The sequence below is a fragment of the Zalophus californianus genome, chromosome 15 (genome assembly GCF_009762305.2).
Source record: "Zalophus californianus isolate mZalCal1 chromosome 15, mZalCal1.pri.v2, whole genome shotgun sequence".
Taxonomy (NCBI): domain Eukaryota; kingdom Metazoa; phylum Chordata; class Mammalia; order Carnivora; family Otariidae; genus Zalophus; species Zalophus californianus.
In genome coordinates, this window is record NC_045609.1 from 63079416 (window position 1) to 63105103 (window position 25688).

The following is a 25688-nucleotide window of genomic DNA, read 5'->3' on the forward strand; positions in this document are numbered from 1 at the left end:
TCACTTGGAGAACTTGGCAAAATGCAGATTTCTGGGCTGGACTCCTAGCGACTCCACTTAAGTCTGCAGTGTGGCCCAGAAACCCGCACCCGGGTGACACGGGACCACCGCCGGAGAAGCAGGCTCTAATGGGGCTCCTCCATTGGGACCAGCCAGCAGTGTGTTCCCCTCTTTCTCGTGGCCCTTCCCAACCTAATCGACATCCTGGCCTCAGGCCAACCATCCTTCTTTCAGTGCTGTCCAGACCAAGACGTGTGGCAAAATGTGGTTCTGGAGCATCTTATCCAACCAGCGAGCAGATGCCCGGGGGGGCTCAAGCCTGCTTGGGAAAGGAGAGAGCTTCCTCAGAGAAAGAGGCCTGGCTGTCCTCAGTGGAAAGGCCTGCCAAATGCCCTGATGGACTAAACCCTCCATTGAAAAGACAATCTCTTTCCTCAAAACCCAAAAGCTTCGTGCTCCTCGCAGCCCCCACACTTGTCTGCACATCGAGCTCAGGGAAAGATCTAGGGCTGACATCCCCCACGTTCCCCTTCTGGAACTCTGTAGGCTGCTTCAAAGATGGGCTAGAAAGACTCTATTTTGTGATTTTTTTTTAACAAGTTTCCTGAAAGCATAAGAATCAAAAGGGAGTGAAAGCTTCCGCTGGTCAACAGGAAACCCTCCCTGCTCCCCAACTTGGCCCAGGGAACCTCACAGACCTCCTGAAGGTAAAACAAACACCAGTTTCTACTCCTTGCAAGAATTTAATTCTTCCTTTCATATAAATAAGGCAGCATGAAACACCGAGAGCTCGGCTGTTTTCTGCTTCAGAAGCAGCTTTGGTGCATAGAAGATCCCCACTGCCCTGCTGAGTTGTCTTCTCTGGATAAACAAGAGGCCAGAAGGTCATTTTTCAGTGAACTTTTTTGGAAGCCAAGGGGAGGCTGAGGGAGGTTCAGGCTTGGTCTTGGCTTCTGGAGCCTGGTTCCCGGCTGTGGGGTCTCCTCCAAGCACAACAAGTTAAGGATGAGGGGGGGAAGGCAAGGCATGGGCAATAATAAATATGGGAATTCACCCCGATTCTGGAAACAAATCACAACTGAATGGGGGCTTGGGGCTACTGCCGGGGGCCACGCGGGCATGACCACCCTTCCTGGCAGCACGCTGACCGCTACGGCGCTGGGGAGACCAGACCCAAGTCTGCGTGGTCCGACTCCAGCTTCCGTGGAAGGGTTCCTACAGGCCTCAGTGCCCCATCACAGCCGAGCCTCCTGCCGCAAGTGAACCCTGCCAGGCAAACCGTCCATCTTCCGGAACCGCTGGGGCCAGGTGAGAGCACCCCTGGGTGAGGGACAGAATCCTCCGCAGCTCGTGGTGAGCCCGACATCCCCAGAGAATGGGGAATGCTGTTCGGCAGGCCTGGCCAGCTTAAACTCCGGAGGGGAACTCAGGTGCTGGTTCAGGTGCGCTCCTTCTTGCCTCCCCCTTGGCTTGCTGCAAGGGTTACTGAGGCAGTACCATGGGAGAAACTCCCAAAGGGCCAGTGAAGCCAGAAGTGGACGAGGAGTGGCTTCCCAACCCCCTACCCAGGCCTGGAGACCGGCCAGCTCCCACCGCAGGCTCTGGCGCCTGCCCAGTGACCACAGCCCCCAGCAGTACTGGGGTGACCTCTCTGGGGCTCGGGGGCTGGGTCGGCAGAGTTATCCCTGCATGTTTCCAGTGAGCCGAGCCTCTTCGGGTCTTGGTCATCTGTGTGGCTGGCAAAGCCCATCCAGAAAGGGGGGTTCTGTGCATTGAGGGCGCCCCATTGCAGTGAATGGGTCTTGGGGCCAACAGATGGAGCGGGGTCTCCTCTTGCCTCCAGGCATGCTTGGTTCTAGGACTGCGACTCTGCTGAGGAAAACTCAGGGCTGTGGCACCCCTCCCTCCCTCCTCAGCTCTGCCATCTTCTCTGAACTGGGCATCAGCGCCCTGGGGACAGGTTCTACCCTTTGCCCCAGTCACCCTGTGTCTCTTGCTGCTTCCACCTCTGGTATCCGCCCTCCCCCACCACACGGATGGTCAGAGACCAGCTACGGAGCTTGTCCCCAGCACGGTATATTGGCACCTACGGGGCTCAGGGCACAGCAACTGGGGTAAGGGGTGGGAGAAGGGGGTGCACCCTGAGTGAGACACGGAGCTGAAAAAGTGGCTGACTGAAACTTCCCTCTGCCACCAAGTACCCACTTCTGTGCAACAGACATTGGCCCCTTGGGGCCTTGAATCTCTTCTAGGTCTTTTCTACAAATAGTTTAAAAGGACCCCTACTGTGCAGGCCGTGGATGGAAGGTTGCAAATTCCCACAACTGTTCCTGTTGGTGCCTTGGCCGCGGATGCCTGGGGCCAAGGATTACTGGAAACAGGCTGCAGGGTCTTAACATGCATCTCCGTCAGCATTCCTGCAGATCCTCTGTTGATATTTAAGTAAAGCCTGGACCTGGGATGTAAAAATTACACCCGCATAGATGTTTGCGTTGTCTTTAGCTCCACGTCCAGAGAGGATTTTGTCATCATCTTGGCCATTTGTGGTGATCCAAAAGTAAGCGGCAAAGGATCAACCAAACCCAGACAATAACCTCACCAGTAGGGCCCCAGTGGTGAGAAAGCAAATCAGCTTTCCCAGCTTGGAATTCTGTTTCCTCCGTGGGCCATAGGGCCAGGCTTCCCTGGTGGGCTGAGCCCGGATGCCGCACAGCGCCCGCCGCTCTCCCGGGCAGGGGCCTGCAGATGCCCCCAGAGGCGTGGACGTGTGGGGTGCCCCGCGTCCTGGCCGCCTGGGTCCCGGACGCTCTACAAGACAACAGCTTTGTGGGGCGGGCTGGCCTGGTCTGACGGGATACGCAGGGAATACTCGCGAATGAGCACCGGGGCGTTCTTGAGCATCTCGTAGAAGGAGTCCACTGTCTTCCGGTAGAGACTTCGCCGCAGGACGAAGGGCCGGAAGAGGTTGAGAGGCTCGGCCCTGCGCACGGCCTCAGGGAGTCCCATGCCCTCGGGCACCTTGCGGTTGCCGATGAAGAAGTGAGGGAGTTTCTTCTCTAGCAGGCTCTTCTCCAGGAAGCGGAGCAAGTCGCGCAGCCGGGCGTCCAGCTGCCCTGCCTGCCAGTCGGCCGGCCGCGACAGCAGGAGGTGCAGCAGGGCGGTCTTCACGTGGTAGTTGCCCAGGCCGCTGGGGCCGGTCAGGCGGCTCTGCTTGCACAGCAGGAAGGAGGCGATCTGCAAGCAGCTGAGGTGACAGGCCCCCTCGGGCAGCGCCTTCGAGGTCATCCGGAGGAAGTGTCGCTCATAGACGGCAAAGGACAGGAGCCAGTCGGTGCTGGAGGCCGGGGTCTCCCCACAGGGCTCTCTGGGCAGGTGGGGCACAAAGTACAGGTCCGAGTCGTCACACTGGATCACGGGAATCAGGTTGAAGGGCATGAACTTCCCCGAGCGGAACTTGATCTTGAGGGAGCCCGGGGAGTCCAGCTGACCGAAGGCCAGGTCGAACTCGTACTTGTGGGCAATGCGGCGCCAGGCTCTGGTGAGGGCCGTCTGGAACCACTTCATGACCCGTGCCGTGTCCAGGTACGGGGGGTCTCCGGCGCACAGCAGGGCCTCCAGCCCGCGGCCGGGCCGCGCCGCGCTGTGGCTGCCGTGGAGGAGACACAGCATGTCCTCCCCCAGCGGGCTCTTGCCGCACACGCAGCCCAGCGCGTCCTCCTCGGCCCGGACCACCCTGACCTGGCCGTAGCCCTGGCGGTCCAAGGGCACGGAGCGGCGGGAGCAGCAGAGCTCCGGGCGGAAGTGGTAGGGCTCGGGCGGCACGAAGGGCACAAAGAGGTCGCACAGCAGCGGCCTGTCCACCTGCCAGTTCTCATACATGCTGTCCACGCCAATGAAGTCCTCCACCTCCACGTCCGCGTCCCGGCTGCACAGGCTCCTCAGGGCCTCCAGCAAGTCATCCACGAAGCCTTCCACGAGCTCCCGGGTGCGGGCCGCGTCGGCCGTGGCGCCGCGGATGCAGCGCTCGTAGAAGTGCTCGAGCGCCGCCCTGTTGGGCAGGGTGAGGCCCCGCAGCGGGGCGCCCTCCAGGCCGGGCAGCTCGTCCTCGTCCCCTCCCAGGCAGTCCGCCGAAGGCCCGTCCTGGTGGTCCTGCCGCCACACTTCGATCACCAGGAAGAAGATCATGCAGAGGGTGCTCCACAGGTCCCAGGCCGTGCGGGTCTCGTTCTGCTGCTGGCCTTCGTCGGCCACCTGCTCCAGGGCCTCCCTCTCGGCCGCCAGCCGGGCCACCTCCTCCTCCAGGCGGAGCTGCTCCAGCTGCAGCTTCTCCTGGTGCGCCTGCATCTTGCGGATGATCTCCTCCTCGCTCTCGGGGACCGTGGCGTTCTCCCGCGGGAACAGCAGCGGGTGGTTGATGATGGCCGTCACCACCACCAGACACACCCGGAAGAGCCCCAGAGCCATGGCTGGAACGTGCCTGCCATACAGAGAGACAGACCAAAGGTCACACCCAGCTTCCCTCCAGGCCACTTCCTCCCCGGACCCTCTCACCGACCTCTGTCCCACCGAGCAGAAGAAGGTCTCACAGTTCTCCCGCCCAGCCCGCAGTCTCCCCCCAGCCCGTGCCTCCGTGTAGCCCTGGAAGAAAGAACCGCAAAGTCCCTGCACACCAGCAATCCTGGCTGAGCAGCTCCTGGAGGCTGTCCTGTTTCTGTCTGCCCAGGCTTTCCTCCTTCGGGAAGCGGCAACCCACCTTCCCCAGGAGCCAACCCTTTTCTGGCCCCTGACCTATGGCTTGGGTGGGGATAACCCCACCCCCAGCTCCAGTGGTGAACATATAACCCGGGCCCAAGCTATTCCACACCCCCACCCCCACACTGTGGGTTCAGTGAGGAGCATAGGACCTCCCTCCGGCCAATGGGCAGGACACAGAGGTGGGATTTGCTGGGGACCATGGGGAGAAAGACTAGGTTTGCCAGGGAACAGAATCGCAGCTGCGGGGGGGGGGGAGGGGGGAGCTCTCTAGACCTCAAAGGCGGGGGGTCTGCTTGAGAAAGATGCCAACGTAGACAAAAGCAGATTCCCTGGACCCAGCTATGCCTGAAGCCATTTCCTCTGGACTTTTAAAGTCATAGAAGTCAATAATATCTTCACTTTAAGTCGGTTTGAGTCATTTTCCTATACTTCAACCCACCTCTCCCCAGCGAATGCCTTGTGGCGAATGTGACTTTCCTCAAGGCAGTAGAGCCTAGTGGTTAAGAACAAGAAGGCTGAGTTCCAAGGCCAGCCCTGTCATTGATTAGCTGTTAACACACCTCTCTGAGGCCCAGTCTCCTTACTGGACGAGAGGAAGGCCATAGGACCCACAGGGTCACAGTACCGAGGGATGCGGCGACCCACGCAGATGGTGTACATGGCATAGTGGATGGTGCAGAGCATAGATTCACTGAACAGCAAGTGTTTTTGAAGCAGTTTTGGGCCCTTGCGTTCTCCTACTGCAAACCTCTACTTCTGATCTGTAAGACCTCAGCCCAAATTCAGACACTGACCTCCTGGCCTTCTCCTGGGTCTCTCCCTAGGGCAATCTTGGAGACAACCAGAGTGATTGAGTCATTGGATTTCCTCTCCTGAGTCATCTAAACTTAAAATCTGAGTTCTTAATTGTGAAGGGAGACACTCCATTCCTCCAGGACAAATGGATTTTTTAGATCTCAAGTGATTTTTAGGGAAGGGCTAACCCCTTACAATCCTGGGAGTTAAGATACACAGAACCTCGGCCCCACCCCAGACCTATTGAACCATAATCTGCATTTTAATACCATCCACATTAAAGTCTGGAAGGCACAGTCTTACAGGGTAAGCCTTACATTATACCCTCACCTCTCCCAGGCAGGAACTTTGGGGAGTAACAACGGGCGTTTCCCATGCTTTCCCCGCCCCCTTTCTGCCTGGGACTTCTAGATGAGAGCAAATGGCCAAATGACGTTGTTGGACAACAGACAACACAGAGGGCCCCCCGGGCCCCCCTGGCCCCCTGTATGCCAAGGCATGCTGACAGGAGCTTCTCCACCTTCCTTGAGCCCCATTCCCTATCCTTGAATTTACACCCTTAAAACCACTTATTCTGGTTCTTACCCTAATGGTGCCAAGGAACAGGGACGTGGCATCAGGTAAAGACACGTCTGCAGGTTCTAGCCAGCAGGGCCAGGATGTACGTGACCTGAGTTGCCACGCGTGGGTAAAGCCTGCTGCTCAGATGTGATTTCATCCCATACACAGCTGGACACGCAAGCAGGAACTGAAAGCGGGGTCCGCCGGCAGCCGAGTTCAGTGTGCACACACATTCAGGCCTCAGGGTGAACTTGAGGAGGAGACAGAGAGGCCAGGAGAAAGTGCAGGAAGTCAGGCCGGAAGGGGTGTGGGGTGAAGAAGAAGTCCAGGGGGAAGCTAGCCAGCTTTTCTTCCCTAAGACAAGGAGCGGCAGGTCAGCCCTGGTTTCCACATGACGGAAACCTCAATGGAAAGTTTTGCCAGGGTGGTCCGAGGCAAACCTGTGAAACTGGCTTCTTGACATGGATCAGGGTTTTAAGATCAAGGCATGCAGTGCTAAGAAGCACAGCACCAGGCAGCAACCAGCTGGGAGAGAATTTGGAGGTTCTGAGGCCCCTGAAGGCCCCTGTACTATAGGCAGCCCCCTTTGGGCCCAGCAGACCCCGACAGGTCAGTATAGTCCTGGGCAGCTCGTGACTAGTCTCCATGCCAACTCAGGGTAGGAGGCCAGCAAGTGGGGAGTGACGCCATCGTCAAGCCTTAAGACCGGGAAGTTTTCCTTCTCTCTCCCCAACAGCTTCCACGGGGCTACCTGTGGGCAGCCTCATGCCTTGTTCAAGGACTATAACGGCCTCCTTGTACTGGGACAGGCAACATTCAAAGCTCCAAACCAACATCGACTCTGTATGCAAGGGGTTAAGAGGATGGATTCTGGAGCAGACAAGATGGGGCTAGAAGCCAACATGGGCACGTACTAGCTATGTGTCCTTGGACAAATCACTCAACTTCTTAGACCTTAAGTCTCTTCATTTGTGAAATGGGCATAATCATACCTGATGTTGTAAAGCTTGAACGAGGTCATGCATATAATAAAGTCCTTAGCAAAATGCCTGCCCCCAAGTGAGATTTCTCATGAAAGGGTATCTGTGATGGGATGGGGAAACACAGTGACCCTGCCCATAGGGGTTATTGAGGGGCGATGCAGGTGCCCCTACAAGGTACTGTGGCAGGATGCAAGCAGCCCACAATAACACTGACAGGAGTAGGGTTACCGGAGCACGAGGGAGATGGGCTGACAAAGTAGGAGGAGCCTGGGCTCTAGAAGCAGACAGGCCTGGGTCTGAACGTGACTCTGCTCCTTGCCAAGAGGCCTAGCTTCTAACAGCAGACCCTCCTTCCTAGAAGGCTGAGTTACGGGACATAATCCATTTCAGGTGCTTGGCACAGTGCCTGGCACAGAGTAGATGCCCTTCAATATTTGCTCCTTCCCTCTAGGCCTCCACAGGCCTCTGTTTTCTCACCTGCTAAGCACACCAGCCCTGCCAAGTCCTAGGGGTGCGGAGGAAAGCACGCTCAAAAGTGCTTTGAAAGCACAAAATGCTCCCTCTAACGTAGCTGTCCCTTGGCATGCCGCTCTGCCCACCCTGCCCCCCAGCAATGGGGAGAAGCCTTTGGAGCCTTGGATCCTCCTGGAGGTGGAGTTCTGACTCACTCCTTACTTAAACCATCAACTCGCTCCCAGGGATCAGATGAGATCCCAGCTGTCTTTTTGCTCCTTTTAAGGTCTGGACAGGCCGGCTCTGCCTATGGCAACCTAAGGGATGGGGAATAGACTGTGGCTACTCAGTGCTCACCAGAGGGGGCCAAGTTGGAACCTCTACTCCCCCTGCCCAAATCAAGCCACAGGGAATACTGCCCTGGGGGCCACGGGGCTAGAACAATGAGAAGGAACTAGAGTGGTGTGACTTTTACTGGAGACCACAGGGACAGACAGGTATCTGGGAGGCTCTCCCCAAACCATGGAATACACATGCATGTACACACACGTGCACACACACACACATACAAACACACACATAACCCCTTCCCAAAGGGCCCCTTTTCCCAATTTCAAAATTGTCCACTTCTGCCTTGGTCCAAGGCTCTTACCCCTATGAGGCTGCCCCAATACATGGCCCGGGACATCCAGATGGGTTGGGCTTAAAAATTAACTTGGGTCACTCTGAGGGCTTTTGTCTGTCCGCTTGCCAGGAAGCCGGCAGGAAACCTGCTGAGTTCCTCTTCACCCCCAGCCCCTGCCCACAGAGTGTGGTGGCCTATGCAGGTCACAGCTAAACTTAGCCTGGCAAAGAGCCAGGGTCACGAGGCAGCAGGGGCTAGGGCAGAGGGCTGCAGGTGGTTGGCCTAGACCAGTGGTTTTCTCAGACCCTTATTCTGCGCAGAGGCCTCAGACTCTGGGGGAGAAACCTAGATGGCCTCTCTGTTCCCTAGGGTCTGTCACTCCTGCATCCCCCAAAGCCCCCCAGCACCCCAATCAGAGCTTGATCCAATGAATGCCACTAAGAGTTGTCTAATAGAGATATGCTTCCATTTATCAAGCCCTCACTAGGAGTGCCGGGTGCACAGTGATCCCCTATAACCTAACTGGTGTTATCCCTGTTTTACAGATGGGTTAACCAAGCAAAAGACAAAAAGCAATTTTCTAGCCACACAACTAGAAAAGGCACAGCTGGGTTGAGATACAGCTTGTTCTTTCTGCTTCCACCTGGAAAGCCCAAGTTCTTTCCACCCTGCCATGTTTATAGAGCACCTACTATGCACAAGGAACATGCTGGATGCTGCAGGGCTCACAGGTGCAATCCCAGGGCTGGGGCCCAGCACCTATGTTGTAACGGGCCCTTCGGGTGGTTCCAGCACCCACTCACGTCTGACAACCAGCCCTGCCCAAGCCAGGCAGGCCTCCAGGGAGGAGGAGGGCATGGTTCCTGCGGTGTCCCTGCAGCCCCATCCTGCAGCTCGTGGGGGCTTTGCCCCACACCCAGCTTGTCAGATGCAATTAGCTCTGCTAATTATAACAGCAAGAGTGGCCCCGGCCCTGGCGTCATCTTCAGAACTGAAAGGAGCGGCTGAGGTGGTTTCCTTACAAATTTAGAATAAAGAAGGTGGGTTGATGGCAGGGGAAGCCACTTGCAGCCCAGGCCCCGGCGGGGGGCGGGGGGGGCGTTCCTTGGGTCCCTTTCCCACTGCTTAGGCTCTGCACCCTCTGAGGAATAAGGGGCCAGGGGAAACGGAGCTGTCAGTAAGTTTGGGCTGCACCCCTACTGTGCGCCCGGTCTCGTGCTGGAGTTTCTCAGGCCCACCTGGCGAGGTACACGGCTGTTTGGGGGCAATAAAGCCACACATTCAAGGAAGTCAGAATTTAGTGTTGTACTCATCTAAGGCCCATTTTACATATGAAACTAAAGAGACCTAAAGAAGAGACTGACTGAGCAGGAGGGTGGGGTCAAAGTGATCCAGGCAGGCAGGCCCTCCCAGGGATTCCTGGACGGACAGACAACAGAGAAGGGGCGGCGGGCGTTCGTGTTCCCGTGAACAGCCAGAACGTACAAAGCTAAGTACTCGGCGTGTATTCTGTCGTTCGATTCTCAGAGCATGAGTTAGGTACTTGCAACATCCTACCTTGTGAAGAGACTGATAAGGCAGAAAGGTCTCCTGTGTGGCTTCTAAGGCTCCCTGTCTGCCGTGAGCTGTCCCCCTCCCTCTGTACTCCCTCCACCCACCCAGGGGATGAGTGAGCCCTGCCACCTCCCAGGCATCATGGCCAGGGGCGACCACCCAGATCATCCGGGTTGGCTGTGCCCCGAGGAAACAGGACTGTAAGAAAGGATAGGTTGAATGCAGAGCTCGAGTTTGACCCTGAGTCTTGGGGTGGAGTTTGGGCCCCATGAGCAAGCTGTCTGCAGCCCTGTCTGCAGACCCTGCGGTCTGACCTGCCTGACCCCGATCCCATGCCTCTTTCTAGCGGAGCCCACGCTGCACGCTGGCATCAGCTTCCCTGCCCAGCCCAGGGGCACCTTCATTCAGGACGAGCTCACGGGCCCCTCCTCCGGGAGCCTGCCCCTCAGTGCAGGCCTCCCTTGCCCTTAGAACTCGTGCAGGTCAGGCCACCTTCCTGCTCTTCCTTTGTGTCATTTTGCCCACAAGTCCTTGCCTTCCTAGCTGCAGTTCCAGCAAGTTCCAAAAGCTGAATGTCTTCCTGTCTCCTCCCAGGCACCAGGTTGCCCCATTTGTCAGGCGCCCAATATGTCAGTGAGAGCTGACTTCTCATGTGTTAGGGAGGAGATGGTCGCTGTGGGAGTGACATGTCTCCACAAGCTCCTTCCTCTTCACCCAACTCAGAGCCTGGGGTGGGTGGGTGGGGTGTAAACAGGCTCAGCATAGATGGCTCTCACCCTTCCAGGACAGAAGTCCCTTGCAGGAGAGGAGAAAGGCCTTGCAGACTGGCCCACGCCCCAGCAAGGCCATCTCTTGCTGAGGTTCCTTTTTGTGTGCACCCCCAATGGGGGTAGGGATAGGGGAGGGCCTGAGCAGCACTGGGGAGGGGCTGGGTCCTGTGGCCCCAAGCCTGGGTAGGAGAGGGAGGGCAGGCAGAGAAAGGAAGTGAGGAAAGAGGAAGGAAGAGAACCAACAAAGTATAATTGAGAAATGAGTTGAAGGGTGAGGTGCTGGGCCCCCAGTGTCTCTTCCTCTCCGTGTCCTTACAGCCACCCCCACCGCCTTCCACCCCCCCCAAGAAGAACACCTGTCTTGGCCTCCAGCCAGGCTCACCTTCCTCCAGCCTGCCACTTTCATGGCCACTGGGCTCCTTCCCTTCCCTCCTTTCAGTCACCTTCCTGAAGGCAAGGGTTGTAAGACCAAGCGTGGGGGAGAGGGCTGGGGGCAGGGCCCTGGAGTAAATGGGCGAGGCTGCCGATGCTAGCAATCCAAGTGATGGGCACGGGGTCAACTGGTCCCACACGCTTTGTCTAAAGGGGAAAGCCACCACTTCGCATGTGCTGTGTGCTGAGAATGGCATGATCTTTTTTTTTTTTTCCCCAAGAGAAGCCAGAAATCTGGATTTTATCAACATCCCTCAATTTTACAATGTCGGGTGCTATTTCAAAAATTCTTTGAAAACCATGGAAGCCAAATAAAATATGTCAGTGGGCCACCTAAAGCCTGCGGGCCCTGGTCCCCAGCCTCCTCTACGTGCCTCCTTTCTCCTGTCCACTGGCACTCCCCACCCCCTTGGAAGCATCCTCAAGGCTGCCCTTGACCCTGGGACTCTCCTCACTCTTCCCCCTCAGCAATTCCACCTCCTACCATTTCCTCTGGGAACAGGACTCCCTGAAATAGCCCTCCTGTCTCGACCCTTCTCCCCAAACCCAGTCCTGACTGTATTCCAGTGTCTCCCAGTCATTCCAGCAGCCACCCCCAGAATAATCATAACTGGCATTTATGAGGGCTGGCCATGGGCCAGGCCTGTGCTAGGGATTTACCTAAAGGCCTTCTCCACAGCCTCTCCAGGGACTAGAAGAGAACAGAGACTCTGCAGCCTACTGGGTATGCACGAAGGAGCACTTGGTGTTACTGTCTAAGGTCTGTGGTCCCCAGGACTGGAGAACCAGACCCCCACCGCCCCTCCCTAACCCAGGGGGGATCCCACACTGGGCTCAGAAGAAGCAGGGGCCAAGACTGGACCCTGGTCGGAGTGGGGGAGAGAGCAGAGGGACAACCCCCCCCCACCCTGCCCGCCATGCCCAGTGGAGGAGAGCCCACGGCAAAGTTTACGCCGTGAGGGGAGCGGCCTTCTCATCAAGGTGAGCTCTGCTGTCATGGCCCCATGGCCACGGTGGCCAGACGCACAGAGGGTGGCCAGTCACACCGGCCAAACCACTCAGTTTCCTCAAGGCCCGCTTTCAGGAGGGGAGGGGTTTCCAAAAAGTCACCAGGATGCCAACCCAATCCTCTGGTCTGGGGTCATGTAGCTGGTCAGCCCAAGGGCAGGAAGGAGAGGGGCCTGGACTCCGCTGATGTGGGTGGGAGAGCCCACGTCCTTCCTGGTCCTGTTCTTCCATCAGCAGCTCATACACATCCCTTGGCAAGCAACAGATGGAGAAGGCAGGGAAGCCATCAATCTCCCAGGAAGGACAGGATGTCCTTCCGTCCAGCCATGCTGCCTGATGTCCCCACAGCACGTCATGGGAAATCACAGTGTCCTGGGACGGACAGACTGAAGCCTGGCGTCTCAGACACTAAGGCATGGCAGGCAAGCTTGCAGGCCCCAGGGACAGGAAGGGGCCCCCCTGGCACCTTTTGTCCTGGTCCACATCCAGCTTTCTCTCACCTGTTCTCCCCCAGGCCACCCTGAATCCAACAGTTGCTGCAGTGGGTTGAACGGTGACCCTTAAAAAGATAAGTCCCCATGCTAACACCCATACCCTGTGAATGTGACTTTACTTGGAAGGAAGCATCTTTACAGATGTAATTAAATTAAGGACCTTGAGATGAGCTCAGCCTGCATTACCCGGATGGGCCCTAAATCCAGCGACAAGTGTCTTTATAAAGAGACAGAAAAGGAGCAAACAGACAGTGAAGAGAAGGTGACAGAAGCCGGGGGCGGAGGCTGAAGCGAAGCTGCCACAGCTGGAAGGCCTGGAGCCCCCGCACGCTGGACGGGGCAAGGAAGTACCCCTCCCCGATCCCCCGGAGCATTCGGAGGCAGGGTGGCCCTGCGGGTACCTTGATTTCAGACTTCAGGCCTCCAGAACTCTGAGAGGGTCATTTCTGTCATTTTGCCACCCAGCTGGTTTGTGGTGTTTTGTCAAAGCGGCCCTGGGAGACTAACACAGCCTCCTGGCCCCACCCCACCCCCCTGCCACCTCTGAGGTGGAGCCTTCGGATTCAGCTCCTCGGAGCCCTCCGTCACCCCCAGCCACCACCTCCTCCCCCCTGGAGGTCGCCCTTCTCCGTCTCACTGCGACACGGGTCAGAGCTTTAAGACTGATGTTCAGGGCCTGGCCCCCAGCCTTGGGGGACCCCTCAGTTCTCTTCCCACTTGCCCTGGCCACTTCCGATTACTGACTGTCCCCTGAACATCTCCTGTACTGCCCCCGATTCCCTGCACCGTGTCCACACCACATGACCCAAACCCTACCTGATGGTCCTCACAGCAAGCCCATCTCGGACAGGGCCTCCAAGAGCCTTCCTGATCCCTCTCCACCCCCAACTCCTGCGACAAACCCTTCTTTCTTGAAAGGGATACAAGAACAAGCAGGGGGATGGGGACAGGGGGTGACAGCATATGTATTAAGCCTTTCTGAGCACGGGTAGGCCTGGTGCCTTGTGCAGATGGCATCTCTGGAGATGTCCCAGAGCAGGGAGCCCACAGTCCTTGCTCCCCTGCCTCTCCCCTTAGGTAGCTCCGCTCACCAGTGCAGCAGCCCCATTTCACAGGCAGGAGCCCACGGAGCTGGGAGAGGGAAGCGCAGAGGGGCTGGGCCCACAGCTCCAGACCCCGCCATCTCCCCGGTTCACCCCATCCTGCTCTTTTATCATAGTGAGCTGCCTGAGCTCTGGTCTGACCCCACAACTTCCAGGGCCCGGAAGGCTCGTCTTGACATTCCCCAAAGTGCCTGGCAGAGACCCACATGCAGCGCTGCCTGCTCGGGGCACCAAGGACACATGCGATCCTGGGGACCCACCAGGGTGCTCACATCCTGCCCTCTGGAGACACCCGCTTTCAAAAGAAGGCACCACACGCGTCCTCCATTCTCAGGAAGGAAGCGTTTCCTACAGCCAGTGTGCACCAAAGCGTCTCCCCTGGTCCCCGGATTCCCACCTCAGATGTCTGGACCTGAGATCACAGGGGCGTGTTAACAATGGAAACACAGAGGTAACCATTTCCCACAGTGAAGCAGCCCTCATATACCGTCAGATGTTGCCTTGGCTTGAGCTAGTGCTTCTCAGAATTTCCCTCCGCCTCTGGGCCCCATCTCGCCCACAAGAGCTGGCTGGGAGGGAACATTAACACCCACCTCCGCAGGAATGCCAAGGCTCCCCCCAGACTTGTCCCCCTTCCCTCCCTCCACCCTGCGTTCTCTCCACTCCCTGCCTCCAAGCAGAGCAGTGAATGCTCAGGACGGGCCACACTTAGGCTGTGGGGCAGGGAGGCCAGGCTGCAGTGATGGAAAGCAGGCTCCAGACAACAGCTGGCTCAATGGGGAGGGTCTTCGAGGGGGCTGAGCAGGAACCAGAGAGAAAATACAAAGGAAAACAAAGTGGAGACAAAGCCCTCCCTTGGCCACCCTGCTCCCCCTCTCACAGATGAGCCGGGGATGGATGGAATGAAACAGGCTGCTGGGCGCCACCTTCCTGTGATCGCTGGAGGAGAACAAAGACAGACCAGCTCACAAACACAACCTGGCCTCTCCAGGGAGGGCAGGCGCCCCCAGGACTTTTCCACAGTTTCCCCACCCGCCCCCTCTTACTCACGGCCTGGCTGGAGGGATTCTGGCCCCCACACAGTGAAATCCCAGGCTGTTCTCCCACCCTGGTCCCCTGGGGCTTGGGCGGTACTGGACACAATGCCTGCGCCCCAGCTGGGCAGGGGGGAGGGGGGAGGGGAGGGGGATGGGAAGGGAAGAGCTCTGGGCCTCCTGCATGTATGTGTACACACACACACACACACACACACACACACACACGCACACGCACACACACACGCTCTGCGCCTGCAAAGATCTAAAACCCCTTTCATCTTAAGGGAATAGCAAGGGGAATTAATAAAGGCAAGATGGAGGCCAACCCAGTTGTAAAACGCCTCAGAGCTTGTGCTCTCTGCGGCAGGAACCGGGGCTGAACAACAGGGTCGGCCGGCCCGCCCACCCTCTCCAGGGCTGCCTCAGTTCAGGGCCAACCAGCACTCCCCGTCCAAGAAAGCAGGGGGCCTCGACTGTAAGTCCGGGAACTGCTGGCAAAACTACCCCCAGAATCGGCTAGGACTGCACAGAGTCCTCTTCCCTGTGAATCAGACGAAACGACGACTGAAACAGCCAGCCACGGGGAGGGAATGATGCCCGCGCTCTGCCCTGGCTTGTGTCCAAGGCTGCGCCTGGCGCGTAGTAGGGGCGCCTGGGAACCAACGACAGGACGGGCGGGTCAGGCTGGGGCAGGCAGCAAGCAGCCCCTGATTCTGCCAAGTTCACAGGGACATACTCCACCCCAAGGCCACCCAGAAAGAAACAGCCCGAGATCTTTAGCTCAGAAGAGCTTAACACTTTGAGGAGGCTTAGTGTCCAGCAGCAAAAGGCCCAGACTCTGCAATCAGAGGGCCTGGGTTTGAATCCCAAGTCTCTCAGTTGGGGGACAACAGTACTTCCTTCTTGGCATGGTGGTCCCATACATGCTGGTGCTCCGTAAAGGACACGGTGATCTGCATCGGTATGGGTGATAAGGCCAGGTCTCCCCTTTGATTTGTTAAATCCTGCATCTTAGGGACTCCTCTGGGGAGATGGGGGGGGGGTGACCGACATCCCTGCAGCATTCCAGAAGCCTGCGGACTTGGCCTGGTTGTCTCCTCCACCTCCCTGTTTCTTCAAAAGGCCCCAGGGGGTGCCACAGAGGGAGTGCAGGAAGCTTGGCACCTGGAGAGCTCGCAGCTCGCCACCCGCGCCGCCCACCCCCCCCGCCCCAGTCTGGCAGCATCAACACTGACCAATCCTCCAGGCCTTTTGAGCACCTAGAAGGAGAAACCACCGTGGGGCCCTGATGCCTGGTATTAAAGGTTCAGGTGTTCCTCAATGCATGCTGAGTGAATCAATGAAGTCAGGAGTGGGGGAAAAAACTCATTGCTTTTTGAAATGGGGGTGTAGTGGGAGATCCCTGATGAAGTCACTTCTAAGGTTTTTCTTCCTGGGAGGTGCTCTGCAGTCAGAAAAGCAAAGTGCTAACAGTGGTAAGCGCCTTGGGGAATGTGAGCAAAAACCCTTCCAGGCTGGGCCCGAAGACAGACCTCAGCCACTTCAGGTCTGGATGGCCTTCTTCAAACTGTAGGCTGACTCACCACCCATGTTTACCAAGAAAACGACCCAGGAGTGAACTCTGACACAAGTTTATCTGACCCCCAGCTGCCTCTCCCCTTGACACCCACTTCCTTGCTTGAGAGTCTTACAGAAATAGAAGATAAACGGAGGATACAGGATTTGAAGCAAATTCCGGAAAAGAAGCAGAGAAGCAACCCTTGGTGGAGTGGCAAGCAGTTCTCCCTTTCTGGAAAAGAACAGACCAGCCCCATGGCCCTGACACCCCATGGGAGAACTTAAAAACTAGCAGCTGACATGTGACATTTATGGAGATTTAGGCATTGTGCAAAATGCTTTACGGGTCTCATCTGCACAATAAACCTCTGAAAGAGGCACTATCTGCATTTTATAGATAAGGAAACTGAGGCACAGAGTGGCGAGGCCTCGCTCATTAACAGCGCCGGGATTCAAACTCAGGACTGACTTTCAAGCCTCCAATCTTCCCATCATGCTGTGCTGCTCAGTGACCCGATTGTCTGTGAAATATTACATGCACCTAGGGGCTTTCCTGTACCGTTTAGGGCAGGGCAGGTGCCAATTTAAGTGAAATCTGGGCATGAAGCAGGGAATGGGCTTTCAAGGCCCCTCCCACTGGAGCTTCTGGGTGTGTGAGCTGAGATGTCAGAGCCGGCTTTGCAGCTGAAAGGACAGTGTGTTGGGAAAAGGGAGGGAGGGCCCTTCTGACACTGGACAGTGCCTGTTGCCGGGAGGCATCAGGGAGAAAGGGGCATTTTGGGGTGGCAAGCAGGGGTAGGGCCTAGGCATCCCCCATTCTCTTCCCCTCCAGCCCAGGCTCACTGTGGTCCTGCCCCTTCACTGACTCTGGAACAAAGTTTCAGCAAACAAAGGACCTTTTCATGACCTTCAGGCAGGTTCCCTGACTGCTTCGAAGAAGGCTATTGAAACAGGCTCCTGGGAGGACAGTTTGTTATGAGCACATGGTTTTGTACCAACAAGCAGGACTAGAATTATGACAACGCCCTCCCTATGGTTTGGTGCAGGTTAGGAGACTCCTGTATCCACTTCAGGGAAATGACCTGGGGGAGAGAGTAGGAGGAGCCCAGGATAGCTCCAAAGCTGAGCCCTCCTCCCGAGTGTGTCCCACTATGTCATTCACCTGCAAATGAGTCCTCTGGAAATTGTGGGCTCTGTATTGTTTCCAGGACTGCCATCTGAGGATCCGAAAGTGCTCTGTATATTCTCTGGTACTGGCTGCTCCTATCCCCATTAAGCAGGCAGAGAAATGAGTCCAAATGCTAATATCACAGAGTCACGCAGGAGGAGACCTGGAGTAGGGGGTCTGCCTGCTGTCTTCCCACCTCTGACACTCGGACTTTGTGGGACTCTGTTCTTTGGCAGGACACAGTTGACACCCATGCCTGTCCTCTCTACCACCACTCCCCAAATCCTGGATCTATCTCCACTGCCTCCAAACCCCTGTATGAACTCCTGGGGAGAAAGGGATTCCACAGTTTTCGTTTAGGCCGACTTGAAATTCTATGGGGCGTGCTAGAGTTGGTGAGGGGTGAGCTGTGAGACCTCGCTTCTGTTCCCAGTTGGTACCAACTCTTGGAGCAGCACATCCCAGACATTCCTCCTCTCTGCATGCTTTGATTATAAAGCTCCACGAAGCCACTGAATCCCAAGTGTGTTCACTGCCTTGCACATCGTACCTGCACAACCAGTACTCAAGCAATGAATGAAGGTTCTCTCTTAAGTCAGTCCCTGCAGTGAGGACGTGGGCATCCTTGGGTCCCGCTGTCCTTTGGGGGTGAGGGTGGAGAAGCAGGGAAAGCCATTTTCCTGATCTCCCTATCGCTGATCCCCTAGCTCCCACTCTCCCCTACCAGATTCAGGCTGTAGAAGGGAAACCCGGGGCCATGGAAGCTGCCAGAAGCTACTCTAAGGAGTCATGCTCTTTGCTCCTGGTTGCAGCTCAGAGAACTAAACAAGATCGCAGCCCTCAGCACGGAGCTCTAGTCCCTCGGCCAAGCCCAAGGCCCAGAGATCTACCCCCAACTGGCTCCCAGCCTAGACCTCTGAACTGCAGCCCTTCCCTCTTCCCCTCGCCCAGCCCCTGAGAAACACACCTGTGGATGTCACTCGTTCTGTGCTCCCTCCCTTCAACACGTGTCTTACAGTTGGGCCGGTTCTTATTCCTCCCTGGCTACCTTAGGGTGGAGGTGAGGTGTTGCCGTGGGCAACAGTGATGTCACCTGGAGGTGCTTCCATTCCGCTGATGGCAGGGGTGGGTCATTTGGATACAGAGGGACTATCACAGGTCCCAAACTGCTGAGGAGGGCCCTACAGACCTCTTAGGCACCCCCAAATGACCTTCTTCCTCTCCCAGAAAACCTCACCCTTCTCTCCCCTCTGGATGGATGCCCGTTCAGACCCAGCCTCAAATCTGACTCTCCCTCCCCAAGAGAAGGTGGAAAGGTGGGGACTAGTAGCTTTGTCCTCAGCTCTGAACCAACCACAGCAAGGGCTCAGATCAGATGAGCTCCTTCCTTCTAAGCCTCTGGGACAGTCTGGGTCCCTATAGCCCTGTCCTTTGGCCAGACATCAGTGGCACAAATGGGGAAGCTGGGGGCCCAATTCGACAGAGACTGTGGATCCTTGACTGAACTCGGTTGCCTTTAAGAGCTCATACCAGCCACATTAGAGGTCTGTGCCAGGCACAGTGCGCAGTGCTTTCTACACGTGTCCTCTGAGTGGTTATCCCCATTTTACCTATGATGAAACTGAAGCTTGAAATAGTCAAAGCACTTGCCCAAATACAGAACACATCCATCCACTGATCAGTGGAGCCAGGACTCAACCCAAGTCCACCCTACTCCAAAGCCCCAGATGCTAAGGCATCTGGAGACTGTGGCCTACTAAAGATGGGCCCCGGCGGCGGGGGGGGGGGGGGGGGGGGCCTGGACAGAGATCACAGAGAGCCCTTTAAATCCAGAGAGTCCATTTGGGCAGGCCAGCTGACCCAAGGCAAGCTCGCCTCGCAGAGGACCTGCCGTAAGTTGCCAGTCTGGGGTCTTCCACTTCCCCAAGTACCTGTGCTGATTAGGGACCATGTTCTTTGCTCTGTGCTTGGCTTACTGTTGACCCATCCAGGCCACCTGACCAAGTCCTCTTAATTTGCATATAGCATTTATCCCGAGGGCCTGGCCTCCAACCCTGAAACTGTGTAGTGGTTAACTTATGCAAATGAAACTCTATGTAGCTGGGAGCTAATGCTTATAAAGCACTAAACAAATTAAGTAAAATAAAAATAGCTAAGTTATGCAAGAGGAAATGGAGACATCCTATCAGGTAGACACTACCCCTGAGACATTGGCCAAAGAGACCTACACAGCCAGGCTGACTGGAGTACTGGTCTACTGGGCAGGTATCTCTCCACTGATGAGCGGGCCACAGAAGTCAAGAGAGCCCCGTGCTATTAGACAACCCCCTCCCTATGCTGCTTTGCCAAGCACGAGCTGTCCGGAAATTTGGATTCCCATGTGGCTCGCCCAGGATGCAGGGATCAGATACCATCTAGTCTGCATGATGGTGATGGTCACAAGTCCTCCAAATTAAAAAAACTAGCATTCTCATTTGCACACCGACTTCTGGGAGCTTCTCGAAGTGACTCAGTTGTCCAAGTCCAAACCACTTGGAAAATTGTGGAGATGGGGTTTCTGAGTAGGAAGAGCTAAGAGCTAGACTTGGGATAGGTGACATGATCCACATAAATACCACCCTTTATGGGAAATCTGCTGGGTACCAGCTGGTTCTTCCCAAGAGACTTTGAGGCATCCTCATCGGCTGAGAAGCGAGTTTATTTAAAATACTGTCTATAGATGGTAGGTAGTAACATGTTTAATTCCAGCTAATTAAGTGCTAAAATGGCTGATGTGGAAAAGAAGTGATCATATATAAATGAAGGTGTGAAATGGAATTTGGGGAAAGATTTCCTGAACAAGCTCGGGAAGGGCCTGGACAGAGAAGGGAAGAGGGAAGAGTTGGGGACTGGGGGGTGCGAAGTGCTGGGGCAGCATGTTTGGACACTCGCCACCTCGTTCCACTCCTGGGGTCATTTCCTGCCTAGGTCAGGGGCCCTGAGTAGCTGTGGCCTTTTCCCTCTGCACCACACCCAGGTGGCACTTACTCATCACCCTCATGTCAGGCCCCAAACTGGATTTGCCACCTCATACTGCCCAGCAATTAAAAAGGAAAATCAGTTGATACTTGGGCCAGGCCTCCCATGAGCCCTCAAGGCTGAGCGCGCTCTTTTTCCTCGCCTTTCTGCGGCCAGATGAGTTTTCCATCTTTCTTCCGTCTGAGCAGAGAGGGGGTATTTCTTCCTTTGACAAAGAAAAAAGCAATTGCTCTTCCCTTCTTCCCACAAGGGCCCCCAACCAAACTAGCTTTCTTTTCTTTTCTTTTCTTTTTTAAAAGATGTATCCATTTATGAGAGAGAGAGAGGGCATGAGAGAGCATGCAAGCAGTGCAAGGGGCAGAGGGAGAGAGGAGAGGATCCCAAGCTCCCAAGCAGACTCCCTGCTGAGTGTGGAGCCTGCCACTGGGCAGATCCCATGACTCCCGAGAGCATGACCTGAGCCAAAACCAAGAGCTGAACGCTCAACCAACTGAGCCACCCAGGTGCCCCCCAAACTAGCTTTTAAAGCTTAACCTGCTTCTTGTTCTGTGAATGTTCAGTAAATGGGACTCAGCTTCCAGGCTCCTGAACACGTCACTGCTCTATGCCTTAGCCTTCCTCATCTGTATGGGGATAACAATGCCTACCTCATAGGACTGCTATGAAGATTAAATGACTTACTGAAAGGGAAGTGGTTTTTGGGTGGGGGGAAAGCCTGGCAAATAAATGTTAAGCCCTCAATAATTGTTGGTTATTATGGCTGCTGTGTATGGTTGCACAGGTGGTGTACTGCTCAAGAACACCTGGCCAGAATATGGTGAGGCTGAATCCAGCTCACATGCACTTGTCCAGCTATATGCCTTGGCCATGTCCATCAAGATGAGGCCCAAAGGTGGTATCCTACATGTCACCAAGGTGTCATCCTCTTGCAGAAAGGTACATCTTATTCTAATTCACACAAGGAGCGGAATATGCTAACAACAGCCTTGGCTGTTATTATTAACAGCCCTTGGCATTCTCTAACATATCCCTCTCCCCTGCAAGACTGAGATCAGTCTGTCTGGGATAAACTGGTCTCAGTCATAAGTAAGGTCCTCGGTCCTCAGCACCCCAGCACTCTAGGACACTAGTCTGTTAAAACCCCACAGGCTGCACTAATACCTCATCCCTATTAAGGGGACTTCTCAGCCCCAAATACGGAGCCACAGTTTTGGCCTCTGAAGGGACTCTGGCCTCCCTAATTGCTGATGGCCAGCTGTCTCTGCCAACAGGGATGGGCAGTGCGTTGCCAACGGAGGAGTTCTAGTTGTTGGCAAGTTTACTCCTCACTTCTGAGTAAGATCTGTCTCCCTGTTTCTCCTACTCACTGAGTCTCTGAGGTCAGACAGAGCAAGTCTTCTCCTTTTCTCAAGTGACAGTGCTGGAGATTCCTAAAGGCCACAGCCTCATCCCCCTTGGCTTCTCATCCCGGAGACAACTATTGCCAGTTCACGCCCTTCTCCCTCATAAGACGAGCTTTGCAGAGCCCCCTTCCCCTGCCATCCCCTCTCCTCTGGACCAGTTCCCTCTGGCAGTGCCGCCCCTTCCAAGAGGTGGCATGGCGCCCTGAGCTCATGCCCTCCAGTGGCCCAACACTACCCTTCCAGGGGCTCTGCTGGTCACTGCCTCCCACTGAGATGTGTACCCCTCCAGCAGACAGAATCCCCCACTGTCTTTCTCTTATTGACCCCAGGGGTTCAAGAAGGGAAAAATACAAAACCAGTTTTTCTTTCTTTCTTTTCTTCCTTCCTTCCTTTCTTTTAAAAAAAAAAAATTATTTATTTGAGAGAGAGAGGGAGCATGTGCGCGCAGGGACAGAGGGAGAGGGAGAAGCAGGCTCCCCCCTCAGGACCCCGGGGGGTTCATGACCGGAGTAGAAGGCAGACCCTTAACCGACTGAGCCACCCAGGCGCCCCCAAAACCAGTTTTCTCCCAGACAGTACTTTCTGAGGTGGGCAACTTTGCCAGAAGCCTCTACCAGAAGTTCTTCCCTGTTCTTGCCCTCAGATAAAAAGTTCCTCCCCACACCCTCTTCTTTGTTTCCCTTTGAGCACCGCAGGAGCTGGGAGCCATTGCTGGTAAGGTGACAACTTCTGGGATGATGGCATCAGGTTAAAAGTTCAGACCCTTGCCCCCTGAAAGCCAGAGCTTGAAACGGCTGCATCTCTGAAAATTGCGGAGTGAGGGTATGACATTTGAACAAGGATTTCCATCCACCCAGAGAGCGCAGAGAGTCAGTCTAACCACTTTGTGGTTACCCACGGTGCAGACACGAGGGCAGACTGGCCTGGAGCGGTGGCCGGCACAGGGAATTAGCAAACAATGAAAGCCACTTAGGCACGTAGGCTGGGAGGAGGCCTCCAGAGCACTTCCCAGCGTGTTATTAATAAAGAGCCCAATGGCTGCAATCCTCCCGGCGTCTGCCATGCCGTTTTCACAGCCAGCCTGGACCTGGAACTACACCAGGCTCAGGTCAGCTTTACCGGGCAGCCTCTCCGAGGCAGAACTGGTTTGTAAAAGGGAAGCGCCTGGGTCAAATTCAAAAGAGTAACGAGAAAATAGAATAGGATTCTCAAACTGGTTTAGAGCCCAAAGGCCGGGGTCTAGGATCTGCCAGTATCTGGAGCTCTCTTAGTTTTGAAGAAGGTTCCTTCGCACACCAGGCAGAGGATGCCATAGGCAACCTGTGGTCCCTGAGTCGCTCAGCAAAATATTTTCGCTTCCTGCTCGGCAGCATTTTGGTTTTTAAAGAGGAGCATTTCGGATGGGAAGCTTGGCCCTGGGGCTTCTGAGTCCCTTCACCTGGAAGCCAGAAAGCTAGAGACAACTGGGGAGGAGTGGGGATAGGGTTAAGGGTCAGGCGGCAGAGGCTACGTATAGTAGCCGCTAGAGAAAGTCCTGCACAGCGCGGGGTCTTCTCCACTAAGAGTCCCGAAAGAGGAAGCTGTGGAGGCTCATCCGGCCCCCATAACCCCACAGCTTCACTACCTTAAACCGAGAAAAAACAAGCTGCACTCCCCCCCTGCCTCCTTCCAGGAGGGGAAAGCAGGATGGCCGAAGAGCCGAGTGACCCGGCCTGTCTTTCTGCCCGAGCACTCCGCTCAGACGGTCCGAAGTAACGGATCGCCGGGGCACAAGGGACAACGTCGCGGCCCCGCCTCGGGCGCCGGGAGGAGGAGCTGCCCGCAGCGCGGGGCTGCAGCGAGGCGCCCCCGGGGTCCGCGGCCGGGGCTGGAGCGGAGACGCGGGGGCGCAGGACGCGCGCGCCGCAGAAGACCACGCAGCCGGGTCTCCCCAGGCACCCCAGCCCCCGGCCGAGCAGCCGCCCGCGCCCCTCGCGCCCCTCCACCGCGGGCGCAGCGCCGCCTACCCGCGGTCCCCCCACCCCGCGCCCCTCTTCCCCCACCACGCGAGGTGGACGCCCCGGGGCTTACGCTGGCCTTCGTCTCGATCCGGGTCGCGGCAGGGACCGCGCCAGCCGGGCTGCGCGCGCGGGTCCCCAGGGCCCGGAGGCCGCGGCTCGCGGGCGGCTTCGGCCGAGCGCCCTGCCGGGCACTTAGAGGGACGGGGGCGGCGACACCCCGGCCGGCTCCCGCCTCCAGGCCTCCATCAGCGCGGCCCTAAGGGCGGCGGAGTTACTCATTTCCTGGATGTCACAGAAACTTTTTCCACCTTATAAGAACAAAACACCCGCCTCTACCCCGGGCTGCGGAAGCTTCTTAAGGAGGACCAGGAGGGTTGCGAGGGCTCGGAGCCGGGGCTGCCGCAGAGGTCGGCCCACTGACCCCCAGAAACTCCAGAGGGGCCAGCAGAACTGCAGGGTGACCGGGCGAGTCGGTCTCTGGCCACCGGAGTCAACTGGTGCGGGTGGACAGGGAGTCGGGGAGGACGACCTTAAAAGTCGGTATGGGCTGGCGGAACGGAAGGGGTTAAATCACGGCCAGTAGGCAGTGCGTTTTCCCGCGGCGCGTTTTACAAGCGGCGGAGTTCCCGGGGCCACCTCTTTTGTCCTCGCGAGGGAAATATAAATGGAGACACGACACCGGCCCTTTTCTCTTTTTGCGGCTTGAATGGATTGAAATAACTCGCCAGACTGAACGATAAGCCGATGCTTGGTTGCCTTTCTCCCCGAGTAACCCGGCACAAAGGAGCGTGGGGACCGCCCGCTTCCATCTGTAGAGGGCGCTGTAGGGTCCAGAGCTTGTTTACAGTTGTGGGAGTTACACCCTGTTTGTGAAGTTAGGCTCGAGCGAGCTGAGGCCGGGAGGGTCAGCGGCCGCACCTGGTGGTCCTTAATGGGTTACGAAATCCATAACCTATTCTTTTCCCCTTGAGACCTACTCCAATGTCACAGCCGGTAGAAGTGGCCGGCGACAGCTTGAATAAATCCTGCATGAAGTGGCTTTGGGATGCCACTGAGGGCACCTTGGGGAAATTATGAGAACACACGGTCCATCACCTATTTCCTTTCCTCTTGGAGCCGGCCAACTAACTTTAACACTCGCCTGGAAGACATTAGGCTGAGTCTCAAAGATAAACAGGCAGTGAAACAAAGTGCTAAAAATAGACCCCCTGGCCCTTGGCCCAGGTTACTCTTGTTTTCAAGCTTCTGCTGTTGCACATAGCTCTTTCCTTACATCAGGGACAGTTATGGCAGAGTTTGAGGGGCTGGTGGGGAGGGATGGGGAATGGGCTTGTAGGGGGCAAGGGCAGGCTGCCCCCAGATGGGCCAATTTGGCAGGAACATTATTTTGAGTTAATCAAACCCGGGGCAGATTCAGGGAAAGCGCTTTACCACCCCCTCAACTGCCTGCCTGCACTAGGAAGAGAGCTCTTAACAGAGATTTCTCTTTACCTAAGAAGCTTCTCTGCATATTAAGGCAAGTTATTTTTTCCAAACTTTTCCTTTCACCATCCCGCTACTAGTCTCCCCTTTGTATCCTCAGGCCCCTACCCCCCTCCTCAGCTCACATTAGCTCCTGTTGCTGCACTGTCTTTGCAATTCCCGTGTCTGTGTGGCTTCCCCTTACATAGGAATCTAAATTTGATTTTCTCCTGTTAAAAAATCTGTCTCATGTCAGTTTGATTCTTGTTCTGGCTAGTAGAAGGACCTTAAGGGGCAGAGGAAATTCTGCCTTCTTGACTGGGTGATCTAGGGAAACATTTGTGAAAAAGCTGTGTATTGCCAAGTTGTATGGGTGGGTACTCCTCCCCAAAGCAGGCAGAAGAAATTCTTGGAGGGTAGGGATACCGACCTGAGCACCCCTACACTGCCTTATAATGTTTGGGGTAAGAGTTCAGGGTTATGTGTGCTGGAATGTGAAGGCTAGTACTTA

The 25688-nt window shown here is 56.1% G+C and overlaps 2 protein-coding genes across 5 annotated transcripts in view; both read right to left on the reverse strand.

Moving 5' to 3' along the window:
* Positions 1–18336, reverse strand: part of CFAP43 (cilia and flagella associated protein 43) — a 184167-nt gene extending 165831 nt beyond the window's left edge. The window contains exon 1 of the mRNA XM_027596568.2: positions 18263–18336. The gene's annotated coding sequence lies outside the window, so the exon portion shown is untranslated. The remainder of the gene's footprint in view (positions 1–18262) is intronic.
* On the reverse strand, positions 731–23908 carry LOC113923620 (inositol 1,4,5-trisphosphate receptor interacting protein). Of its 4 annotated transcripts, none has more exons than XM_027596569.2 (3): positions 23787–23890; positions 6136–6361; positions 731–4477 (listed from the first exon to the last, which is right to left on the reverse strand). In XM_027596569.2, exons 2-3 carry the CDS (start codon positions 6165–6167, stop codon positions 2809–2811), a joined length of 1701 nt encoding a protein of 566 aa, XP_027452370.1. In that variant the 5' UTR covers positions 6168–6361; positions 23787–23890; the 3' UTR covers positions 731–2808. The 4 variants fall into 4 exon arrangements, with proteins under 4 accessions (XP_027452370.1, XP_027452373.1, XP_027452371.1 ...); XM_027596572.2 differs by lacking the exons at positions 6136–6361; positions 23787–23890 and adding exons at positions 17290–17390; positions 18263–18358; XM_027596570.2 differs by lacking the exon at positions 6136–6361 and having other exon boundaries at positions 23787–23908.
* Between the last annotated feature and the right edge of the window lie 1780 nt (positions 23909–25688).

What these genes read in the sequence shown, in the direction of transcription:
- LOC113923620 (XM_027596569.2), bottom strand. Translation starts at nt 6,167, where the DNA reads ATGCCACGTCCCTGTTCCTTGGCACCATTAGG. An exon ending in TGTTCCTTGGCACCATTAGG is followed by an intron (nt 4,478 to 6,135) that starts GTAAGAACCAGA and finishes TCTGTATGGCAG; the next exon opens with GCACGTTCCAGCCATGGCTC.